Here is a 12,825-nt window from a genome sequence, read left to right on the forward strand (position 1 = left end):
ATTTCGTGTTGTACCCGTCATTTACAGATTTGATTTGGCAAACACATTGCAAACACCGGTTATCGATTTTTACGCATGCCTACAGCAATATACTTAGAAGAGCAGACCCTCTCCTTCAGGCGTGAACAAGCAATTGTAGAGCTTCGCTTGTCTTTTAACTAGGAAACGAGTACAAATGTACCACGCGGCAAATTAGACCGAAGTGTTGTTTATACGTTCGCCACGACTTTGGAACCAGTAATCGATTATAAAGAAAAAACTATTACCGGTTGTTTAAAACGCCTTCGTGTGACCGAAATATCAGGAATACAGTACTGAATTTCACAGCAATATAAAACGATGTGATAATCTGATGCACAATTGCTGGGCTGCAGGAGTAAGACTTGATTTCCCGGCGATGGGAATTTTCTAGACCTTGGAGGGATGCTGAACACAGTTGAACCCCTAACAACAATAATATTGTAATGTGATTTGTCCAAGAGAGTTTCGATAGGATGTTTGTACAATTCCATTGTTTTGCAAGCAAGAACAGAAAGAACACAAGTTCGCAGACATGTTAAAGCACTTGTACTGCCATCTCATGGCCATCTCGTAGCCATGCATGCTTTGAAATGTTACTCAAATCGGTGTGCTCCATCAACCGTTTCATTTGGTCACGTGGACGGCTACATCGGCCTTTATTAGGCACAAAACCATTGAACTGAAAAGTCGATGCACGTGCAATTACATACCCTTGACATGTCACATCAAAAGTAAAAATAGGTACATCAGGAAAGATGATGCTCACCAAGGGTAATCATGTTTTCTGAAAATTGAACTGGGGAAATAAAGGCATAAACAACCATGTAAAATGAAGTTTTCGTGACTGCTTATTACCTATCAGTGGTCGAAATTAAAATTAAGTCCTCGTATGCAACCTTTTTTTACTGCAGCCCATATCACTGCTGTTTACCGTTTGAGGATACATTGTAGTCCTGTATTGTTTCTTGCAATGACACCAAGGCCAAGAGGGGAACACATAGTTCAGAGAATAAACACTAATCAGAAACAGCAAATTCACATTTGAGGAAAGTGGGTTTGGGCAGGACATCTCGAGAAAGGATTATGGCCAATTAATAAGATAGGTGATGGAATGGCAGTCAAAGGAGAGACAGGCCAAGCTGATGACCACTGTGGAGATGGGGTGATCAGATGAGTTCATGTGTAGGAGGGAGATGGAGAGGTATCGCAAGACCACGAGGGCTAGCAATGGGGCAGGGCATGGACAATGCTCACACAACTCCAACATTCAGCAGACATTACCATGCAAAAGGAAATGTATAACAAATATTATGCAGCTGTTTTTAATACAGGCAGTGATGTGCTGCACATTACAAGCATTATCTACATTATCAGCAAGGTACAGTATATTACAGATAATTAAAAAATAAACACAATGTACTTCACAAGAGGTAACCTGTGCAATGTTCAGTCTTATAAGCCATGCTTAAATGCAGGACATATGCTAAGACAGCAGGTGAATTACCTATGTACAGTGACAACTGTTGAATAAAATTCACAAACATGGACCCAACTGACCATGGCTGAAATACGGAAACAAAATTGGACTGAGGGTTTGACGAAAAATTTCTTCAACGCGTCTCAGGTATCAATTGTATAAGGTTGACAAATGTCTATGAAACATTAAAGTGTACACGGATACACACCTACATTTTTCATTTTGATCATTTAAGGGGAAGGTTTTACAAGGGTTTTCAATCTAATCCTGATAAATACTGGCCTACTTTGCAGATAAGAGAGATTCTGTAGGTAAACAGAGGAAAAAATGTTTCATAATTGCCATTCCCAAAAAAGGCAGTAGCACACATTACAAATCTGAAGAAAAAAAATCATACAAAAACCCATATTGCTTCACTTTTAAAACACAAGGGCTGTGGCACTGTATTTTGAAAATGCAAGTATGCATGCACAAATGGACTGGGTAGTTCTTTATGTTGGTCTTAATGTTACTGTGCAGACATCTCAGAGCAATTACCATCAGGACACATGAAACACAACCAAATATGAGGAACTGGCTCTATTTGTGCTCATTATATATCAAGTGCATAATATACATTGCAAAATATAGTTTAAGTCAAATTATAATGGCTAATTTACATTTTGAGGTTGAACTCAATATATATTTTCTGAAAACTGCACTCATAAGTACGGCACTGTTATACATATTTTTCAATGCATATTTCCTTTAATGTACAGTTTAAAATACATCTCTGCACAAACATCAGAGGAAAAGGCCACCCACCTCCCCCACGGATTAAGTGGGTCTACAACGTTTAATCTTCCAACCATGACTAACCAACACGTATTAAGATATGGTTGTTTGGAATGCCTTGTAACAAATAGGTCCTGTCTGTGCCAGCTTTGAGAAGTTTCAAAAGGCTCCTCCAAGGCTGCTCAAGGAAACTTCTGTCGGTAGTGGAGTGTGAGGTCCCCTCCACTCTTCCAGATGAAATGCTTTACTGTCCTGAGATCCATGTTTGGATCAAGGACCTTGCACATAAAACAATCAGAGGCATATGCATGCTATTATTAGTACAATCATTTGTCGCTAGTTACCTTTGAAATAAGGCACATCATGTACTGATACAACACATGTTTTTTTCAATAAATTGCTCATTTGAAAGAAAATATAATATAAGATTTTCCACATGGGAAAACATTCAGATGTAAAATGTAGTGTAAATCCAAATGCATATTAGGACTTGCCTTGCACGCTTATGGTACATTAAAAGGACATCACACATATGGTTAAGAAACTTAAAGCCATCAGATTGTTGCATAGTGATGCAAAATGGCTTATTTTCCTTACAACAGCCCCTCAACTGCTTTTAGAAATGCAGTTTTGCAGCTCTACTTCTGTGCAGGCTTACCTGATCTTGGCAGAGGAGCTCGATTTTTTCTTCGGCCAAAGCAGCAATGTCTTCCTCCTTGTCCATCTCCCGAGTCTTGTCATTGTTGGGTGAGTTTGGGGTCTGCGACTCTGTCTCGGCATTGATTATTTTCTCGTAGACGTGCTCCATGACCTTGCGCACCTGAAGCATGTCGCTGGCTGAGAGGCGATCCCTACAGTAAAGGCAGATAATCACAACTTGCGCAGTTGCCCCTTTGGTTCAGGGTCAAAATAAGTTCATTCAACAACCCGAATGCAAATTCTTGTAAAATAACCTTACATTGTAAAAGCAAATTCCCGTCGGATCATACTTACTTCTTTAATGTTTTAGCTCCAGAGTTCGAGTGAGGTTGAAGGTAGAAGGGTATTTTGTTGAATTTTGGCATATTTTTCTGTAAAAGAGGTATAGGCAACATGAATAAAAAACAAAGATAAATTGACAAAATGTTCAACCATTCTTCTTGGTTCTTTCGGTAAAGTCACGTAGAAGGGAAGTAATAAAATAATAAAAATAAAACATAATAAAACAATTCTCACGACGTTTCGGCCACAACGCAAGCAGCCATCCTCAGGCGAAGAATTCTTCTTCGCCTGAGGATGGCTGCTTGCGTTGTGGCCGAAACGTCGTGAGAATTGTTTTATTATGTTTTATTTTTATTATTTTATTACTTCCCTTCTACGTGACTTTACCGAAAGAACCAAGAAGATGAATCCCTGCAGTCACGAAAGCTTTAAATCGAAATGTTCAACCATTTTCATACACTGTTTTGGAAATGATCAAACTAATTGCAGGAATATGCATTGAACCCAATAGCTTACTTACATCCACAGCCACATCAACCACCCACTGAGGCACAGTCTCATTCAACAGCACAGACTCTGTTTCTCCACCAGCATCTCTGCACAGAAGCCTGAGACAACAATTGACAACTCATAAAGACAATATTAGGCATGCAGACTTTGTACCAGGTAGATACCTGACAATACAATATTTTCCATATAAATCTTAATCTTGTTAAGAATGTACTTGTGACAGATCTGTTGGGTTCCACTTACATCATTGTCGACTTTTTTTGTTGAATTAAAACATTAATTGCAGATAAGCACAATTAAAATCGTCTACCTCTGTAAATCTATATTGCATTCATGCTTCCACACAGGAAATTATCATGGAGGTCTAATGTGTATTAGTAAAGGAAAACGTCAAAAGTCAAACTTGCATAATCAGGAATTTGGGGTAAACCAGGAAGGCTCCTCTTCAGTAAAAGGGAGTACAAGCCAACAATCTCCGCCAGAATACTGTTCTCTGAATACCTCAGCCATCTACGTGCTCTTCGAGTACTCTTATGTTCACATTTATTTTACAAAAAATCTGTCAGAAAATCTCTCCATCTTTCTACATCTCTTGAGCCTTCTACATCCAGTAAAGCTCAGCCTTTCACCTCTGCTTCACGGTGATAAGTGACTCAGTTTAGAATATCATACATTTTTTTACGTCATAAAATTTGTAAACAAAACCGCACAAATGTAGTTAAGCATGAATTAAAAATGTAAGGTGTTAATTACGTGCAAGTGTATTTTAAATGTAATATTGCATGTATCTAGTTGAAGTGTGCCAAACATTCCCCACAAACGGAAAGGCTCTCCTCCCACTTAATCTGGCATCGAGGTTTTTACCGTCGTGTTGTTTTTACCTGAACAGTGTGCGTCCTCCTGCTTCAGTGAATATAACGGGCGTGTGTGGAGGAACTAGAAAGTATCCGTTACCCTTTGTCACCACTCTGTTCTCTGGCTCACCATTAACTGCCAAATGGGGAAAAACAATTATCAACAAAATTCAAAGATACGTTTGAACTTCAAGGTGCTAAAAAGTCCAGCCCTTAAATAACACTATACATATTAAAAACATCCAAAGGCCCCTACCAGAACAGATGGTATGAATGTCACAAAGTTTAAAGAATAAAAGGGCAGTTTACCAAATTAATTTCACTAAAGCCACTGGCTGAATGCCAAAGGAAAGAAAACGAGAAATGTAACCCCTTAAAAGTATTATATGGGTTTTTTTCATCCGTTTAAAACATCTTCAGTCACCGGGCATTTATTGGCTTTTACAGCAGAAATCACCTTGGCTCATCTCGATGTCATCATCCTCCATTGGCCCCACATGAGTCCGAGGCCAGTGCTCAAGCAGTGCCTGAAGAAGCAGCCCTCCAAAGTTTACTGCAGCAGAGACACATCAGTAGGGGTCAGCATCTCCAATGCCAGTCATCTGCAGATGCTTCAGGAAATATCTAGATACTTGCGGCGTTGACTTTAATATTAGGTTTTGTCAAGTCCATATGTAAATAAACCAAAAATTTTACTCTGTAGGAAATATGCTTTTCACATTTTAATTGATATTGTGTACATTTAAATTTTGTATATAAACACAATACATTAAAAAGACAAAACTAATGTATACATGCCAGTGTGGCTGTTTATTGCTTTAATTGTTCATGATACATTATAATTGTGTTCATAAAAATTCACAGTGCAGTGCAAACATATTTATTATGGACTATGTGGTCAATCTTGTTGCCTTTCTTTTGCACCACCTTGCTAGCTCCCACTTACACTTAGGGTCAGCGCCATCCTGGCTGGCAAAGCCAGCATCCTTAGCAGAGACCCAGGCGGCAAAACAGTCATTTTCCTCCAAGGTAATAGTCAGCATCTGGTAAAACGCCAATGATGGATGTATATGTAGTAAATTGCAATTTAATTCATACGAAATATGCCTACCCAACAGCCATGGTTAAAGTAAAATGTGAGCAGTTTTGCAAATAACAAAGTATGCTAAATGAATTGAGCATTAAAAAAATGATGCTGTTCAATCTCACCCCAATCTTTAGGTCAACTGAGAACCAATTCGGCACATACAGCATCCTAAATCGCTTCTTTATTTCCTCATCAAAATCCATTGTGCCCAAGTCTTCCACTTTACATGCCTATTGGACGAAAGCACATGTTAGCATAGTAATGACACTTTACTGTGACTGTAATGTATCACTCTGTTGAACAACCCACCTTAAGAACATCCCAATATGCTACATGATTGTTGGTGTCCTTTGTCAAGATGTGCCTCTTGTCATTTAGAATGTTGTATTGAATGATGCTTGCACCACCTGCAAATAAGAATCTTTAAGCTCATGTGTCATGCATATTTTAGGCAGGACAAACATTCAATAATACCAGGACAATGATGTATCATAAACAAATGTTGGATGATAACAGTATGAAAGACCACTGAAAATAGACTTATGAAAACGCCTCACCTTTGATTACTTGCTCTGGCTGTGTACATAATGGTGTGATGGAGCCAGCACAGTCATTATCGTAATCTCCCGACATCCGGAAATTGTGACCCTTTAGAGACTGCAATCACAAGAAAAGCAATGGCTTACATCACAAACAAGCCCACAAAAATATTATTATATACAAAAACATGCAGCTTCTTACCCATTTATTGACGGAAGACTGTGTTGTTGCAACCCAAATAGCTGGAGGAGGATCTGCCGATCTGTCGAGCTCCAACTGTTAAAAATAAACAATAAAAACAATATTATGCACGTGATTACTTATTTTAAACTCCATTTCGTGTAATACAACAGACACAAATATGCGAAATTCAATTAATGTCTTATAAATGAGCATATCATAAACATTATAACAAAACATTATTGAAATAAAAACTACATTCATGCTTAAATTACTTAATTGTGGCTGTTTTCAAGGTATAATTGTGCACATATAATGGGTGTGAAAGCCCAGGTCCTAACCTTCAACACAGGTGCCTTCTCCTCGCAGATGAGCACTCGTATGTCGGGGTTGCGCAGGTCAGTACAGTAAACCTTGCGATCACGTCCACCCGAATACACTTGAGTGAAGGTGTCGTTCACCTGCAGTGCCCACACGCCCTCATCGTGCACGCGATACGTCGCGATGCAGCGCTGCTGGCCCAGCGACCACAGCCGGATAGTGCCGTCGGAGCTGCCTGATAAGCACTGCAAGGCATATCATCATAATGTAGTAGAGAGATAAACGACGGTACAAGGTTTTAATGAATAAAGACAAAATATATCCATGTAATGGCACTGTGTTATTACTGACATAAATTCCAGGGCGTCCTCCAAAAAGCCTGGTCCCGAATATCGAGTGTGTTTTTGATGGTATCAGATCTTTTAAATTTGGTTTTCCCGCTAATAAATTTTTGGGTTGTACTATACCACTCGAAAATGTAAAATACTTTATTCCTTGCATAAATGCAACTCAAATTGAATATAGTTGATAAAAAATGCCATAAATAACAAAACTGCTCTATCATGCAGTTTTCAATAAATGTGTATATTAAAACATGTACATCAATTATCATAACATAAGAGGGTACTTGAATCCTCCAAAACAAGGAACTATTAGATCACTTTACCTGTGTTCCATCTCTGTTCAGTAGTAGTGCCTTGACATTGTCAGTGTGGCCCTTCAGTTTCATAAGCTTTGCACATGTTCGTGGATCCCAGACACGCAAAACCTGTAAATGAATGAAGATTTCTCATGAATAGCAACGTTCATATTTTACAACAGAATAAAAGAATCCAGTTTATATAGTGCACATAAATTAACCTTTTCTGTTGATCCTGATACAATGATGGTTCCCATCTGGTTCATGGCCAAACTATAGATAGAATCTTTGTTTCCGCTTAAAGAAGATGCTGTAAAAAAGTAAATGCCAGAGCCATTTAGAACAAAAAAATAATACACGCAATTAACACACATATACAGGTATTCAACATCCAGCATGGGAGCAGGTAGAAATGAGCATTATTCAAAGAGATGTCACTCTTAACTTGCATTACAATGCATATAGCTCTGACTTACTAGTAACTGTGTTGTTGGAAGCTGTTAAAGCTGTTAATGTGTTCACATCCCAGAGGAAGATCTGCCTGTCCAGACCAGCAGATGCCACTTGCTCTTTATCTTTAGCATAAGCCAGTGCTTTGACATAATCCTGAAAAAAACAATTGCTGAATTAAACGTAGATATGTATTACTCTTGCAAATTAGTTTGTGATCTACGTAATGCATACATGATCCGATTATTCTATTCTGACACATGCAATGACGACTAAGAATAAAACACTAAGTAGATTAATCACTGTATGCAAATATACGCTGCTTCATACTGTTTGGTTCTTTAGGTAAAGTCACGTAGGTATAAAATAAAATAGATCACGACGTTTCGGGCGCAACACAAGCGTCCGTTATCAGGTGGGAAAGCATGGTCTGCTGCTAATGCAGACTGTTTTAAAAGGTTTGAAATGGGTCTAGCCCAAGGGTCATAAAGAAGTGGCTGGGTCTAGTGATGTTAATGTGATGTCGTGATCTATTTTATTTTATACCTACGTGACTTTACCTAAAAAAACAAAGAGTATGGATTCCTGCAGTCACGAAAGCTTCAAATCAAGATAAGCTGCTTTAAAAATATATTGAACATGCAGTACCTTGTGAGTCCTTAAAGTGGACATACAGAAGCCTTTGTGTGCATTCCACACCTTTACAGTTGTGTCTGATGATGCAGATATTACTGTAATAGAACAAAAGGAAATGTGTTATTTAATGTAACTGAAGAAACAATGTTTGTAAAAAGAAATATAAAATAAAAAAACATTCAATAATAGCTTTTATCTATTTAGGCCAGACACTTACATGTTCTTCCATTACAGCAGAGCACAACATCATTGACCCAGTCTGTGTGGTGCTCCATGGAGGCAATGAAGGGATCTTGCTGTGGAAGAAAAATACAAACAAGTTGAGACCCCTTGATAAGCCTCGCACAAGAACAGTGTGAACTAGTTACACACAACCCCCAGTGTAAAACATTCCACGTGAAGTTAAACGCTGATATGATTCAGTTCATTTGGCTTGGTACCAGGCAGCAACTCGCCAAGGTTCAGTGTCACCTGGGGGGGCACAGACATCCCGCTGTCCTCTGATGTCAAGTCCCTGGGATGTAACCTTGGCCCTGCACTGACATTCTTTACACACACATGCGCCTTGCAGGCAGGTGCTATTGTATGCATGAATGTTGAACTTCTTTCGCACCGCTGTTACCAACTCGTCAGCTACGTACAGTACTCCGTTCATTGACTCTTAATGTGGCTAAGACACTAGTCCGCGAATTCATCACCAGTCGTGTGGACGATTGTGTCTTTCAGCCACACCAGCGTCATCCATCTAGTCCACTCCAGTCTGTCCTGAACTTATTCGCACATTTGATAGTGTAGAAGTGGAAATATGACCATATCACACCGACCATCCCACCATGACCTGCACTGGCTGCCAATTAAACACAGTATTAAATACAAGCTATGCACTTCGGTATACAAGCGTCTCCACCAATTCACTGCACGCTGATGGACATGTGTCTGTTAGTACATTCCATTGTTAATCGTCGCCATCTTCATTCAGCAGCTCATGGCGACCTGATCATTCTGCGCACTCGAACAGCAAGTTTTGGATCTCGCGGCTTCGCTTCGGGGTCAGCGGTCTGTCGGCCTGGAGCTCTGCTGCTGGATGTTTGAGACTCTTCAGACATTTAATCAGTTCAGTAGAAAATGAAAGAAAGAACTGTTTAATAGAGCTAACAATGTACATATACTGCACACCCATGATAACCACGGTTATAAGAGTTGCACTTTTATAAATGTACTTACATGGATAAACTGGCCTTAAATGAGTGAAAATGAGCCACTTGCCTTGTGCTGACTGACATTCCATATTCTGACGATGGAGTCCCGCCCAGCTGTAAATAGTCTGTTAAGTGAGTGGTCAAGTTGCAAGGCATTGACGCCACTACGATTGTACCGCTCAACTTCATCCCTGATCACATACGATACCTGTACACATGTAAAGAAAACAGAGTGAGCACAGCAAATCAAGGGAGTAACATCAAATTTACCGTGTAACAGGAACCAAATATGATTTAAAAAAAAATATTTACTCAAGTAAAGGATGTATTTTAAAATGTATTTCAACGTTTGTATCTCCGCATGCCTTTGGACACCGTACCAAGCAACACATTTTTCATAAAACTAAATTAATGTAAGTCCTGTTATCTCGACATCTGGATTGTATACATGAGACATGGCTGTATGAAGAGACTGGGTTCTGGAGATGTATCTCTATACTGGGAAAAACAACCCATAATGCTACATGAACACAAACGTAGTCATGAACAGAAGGAAACCTGGGCCTGGATAGACCTGGTCTTGGGTAGACCCGATGCTTGGCATATGGCAAACTTTCTTTTGATATCTGAGTAGGCCTAGAACCGAGAAGTACTTTACCCTTCACGAATCAGGGATAGATGTAGTTTAAAGGACCTGTTCCTGTTAATATGGGACATTACCTTGGTTATTATGAGTTCTGCTTCCAACCATAACACCGATTATATGAGTTTACTTCCTGGTTATGGGACCAGCTTTTGCTTCTACCAAGTTCTCTGGAACTTTGGCGCTTGGTTCTGTTTCTATTAAAGTGGATTCATGAGCCATGCACCTAATTCTATGTGTACAGGTCCTCATTCTATGGGTATAGTTTTCTGATTTCAGCGTTTATGGCACCTATATCAGTTTCTGTGGGACCTGATATTTTTTTTTCCAATCCAGTTTCTAAGGGACCACGTATAGGTTCTTCTACCTGGTTTAGGACTAGGCATGGGTTGTCTGTGTGCCTGTCAGGAACTGTGGGGTCAACTTGTGCGTGCTTAATAACTCTTTCCCTCGGACAATAATTTTCGGCTCCGAGGACTTCGGGTTTAGGATCGGGATCTGGTTATATGGGACCATATCCTCTGGGTCAAGGAAAGGGGATTGTTTAGTTTTACTTATATGCTCTGGATGATTAGTTTGCCTTTCCTTTACTTTGCACTACTATCGTGTTTATGCATTATTTTGTTGGTGTAACTTTCTTACCCGCCCCTACTAGACACGTGACAACAACAAAACGCTTTATAGCTCATCGGATTCCTCCAGAATAAATATTCTGATCGATTCTCTGGGGCTAGATTCTATGTCCCCGTGTTGTCTCGGTCGCCGGTCTGCGGTTTTCGGACACGGTGCTGGATGTCCATGTCTAAGAAGGGGTCACCCACCCCGCTTCTCCCTCCGGGGTTAACGCATCGCACCCCGGACCTTGCCGAGGGCTTCCCTCTTGGGGCTGCGGATCCAAGCGACCTCCCCCCACCCCCCCACCGGGTCGCAACCGGATTGGCCGGCGCAGCGTCACGTGACACTAAACGACCAATGGGCGCCCGACCGCGGTGGGGCGCAGGAGACGCGGGACTCCGGGCCGCGTTTGACGCCCGCTCCCCCCCTATACCCAGGCCGGCAAGGAGCTTCGCGAGCCGCGCTTAGACCACACCGCGCTCGCTCGCTCGCCCCGCGCTCGCAGCCGCTCGACTCGGCCACTCTCGGAGCCCGCGCCGCCGCCGCAGTTCACCTGAACTTTCCGCCGGGCGGTCGGGTTCTGCCGATGATGCGTCGCCATCTTCCCGTGTTTACGCGCCCTGACGCCACCGCGCACGGAAGTCACGTGGGGGGGGGGGAGAGGGGTCGATGAGGGGCGGGGCGTGATTCCCCCCCCCCGTCCCCGCCTGTTCCGTCACCACGTGATTGGGGAGGGGCGCGATATTTCCCCCTCCCCCTCCCGTTGTGTGACCACGTGATTTTGTAGGGGCGTGGCGCGATCTCCCCCCCCCCCCCCGTTCTGTGACCACGTGATTTGGTAGGGGCGGGGCGCGATCTTCCCCCCCGTTCTGTGACCACGTGATTTGGTAGGGGCGGGGTGCGATCTCCCCCCCCCCCGGTTTGTGACCGCGTGGCTGGATAGGGGCGGGGCCTAACTCAAACCCAACGACAACGGTAAGTGGCGGTGACGTCACAAGGGCGCTTGTGACAGGCTTGGTGCACGTTCACAACTAGTGGAGCTCCGGGCGGCTAAAATACGGCAAGTTGGCGCAGTGGGGGGCACGGCTGGTGCATCTGCCAGTTATCCCAGTCAACCCATGGCACCTGGGTCTGTCCCGTGAGGGGCCGTCCATAAATGACGTCACGCACCTGGGGGGGGGGGGGTCAAACATTTGTGACGATATGTGACGAGGGGGGGGGGTTGAGAAATGTGACGTCACATCAAAATGCGCAACTTTAAATCTAGATTTAACTTTAAATAAATAAAAACAACATTTTCTACTTAATTAAATAGACTTTTTAATAAATGTGTTCTCCTACAACATCAGAGTACAGCGCCACATTAAATACGCACTCCAATGACAATAGTTTAAAGTGATTTGAAGCATGTTGTATTTGGGGGGGGGGCAGAGCTTTGTGACGTCACATTTGAGGGGGGGGGGTCTGACTTTTTGTGACGCCGTGTGACGAGTGGGGGGGGGGGGCAAAAATCGTCCAAAATCGCGTGACGTCATTTATGTGTTGTCTCCAAGTTCAAGTGTGTGCCTCCGTAGAACCCACTGCATATTTAACAATTCTATATAATACTGGTAGGAACCGCCAGGTTACACCAGCCCACAGGGGATTATTGTGTCCGTCGTGCAGGGAGGGGCTAGATGGGGAGGGAGGGGCTGGTTGGGGAGGGGAGGGTGGGGAGGGGCTGGGTGGGGAGTGTGGGGCTGGGTGGGGATGGGGCTGGGTGGGGAGGGGCTGGTCACCCCGTGGTGCCCTTATAAAACTCAACGTTTAACCTACTCACGCCGGCTTGTGCCCGCCCTCACAGTCGGGCATATTTGCGGAATACACCACGCCGCCGTTGACCCTGGCCATTGACCGA

The 12,825-nt window shown here is 42.4% G+C and overlaps 1 protein-coding gene across 1 annotated transcript; it reads right to left on the minus strand.

Moving 5' to 3' along the window:
• Positions 1-1,327: 1,327 nt before the first annotated feature.
• WDR48 (WD repeat domain 48) lies at positions 1,328-11,594 on the minus strand. The gene is made up of 19 exons (XM_078607720.1): positions 11,482-11,594; positions 9,738-9,878; positions 8,689-8,767; positions 8,484-8,566; positions 7,862-7,991; positions 7,607-7,695; positions 7,413-7,514; positions 6,766-6,990; positions 6,446-6,520; positions 6,262-6,361; positions 6,014-6,111; positions 5,827-5,934; positions 5,564-5,660; positions 5,075-5,170; positions 4,645-4,753; positions 3,774-3,861; positions 3,266-3,342; positions 2,931-3,123; positions 1,328-2,550 (listed from the first exon to the last, which is right to left on the minus strand). Exons 1-19 carry the CDS (start codon positions 11,527-11,529, stop codon positions 2,455-2,457), a joined length of 2,034 nt encoding a protein of 677 aa, XP_078463846.1. The 5' UTR covers positions 11,530-11,594; the 3' UTR covers positions 1,328-2,454.
• Between the last annotated feature and the right edge of the window lie 1,231 nt (positions 11,595-12,825).

This window comes from Lampetra planeri, chromosome 2 (genome assembly GCF_965212315.1).
Source record: "Lampetra planeri chromosome 2, kcLamPlan1.2.h2, whole genome shotgun sequence".
Lineage (NCBI taxonomy): Eukaryota > Metazoa > Chordata > Hyperoartia > Petromyzontiformes > Petromyzontidae > Lampetra > Lampetra planeri.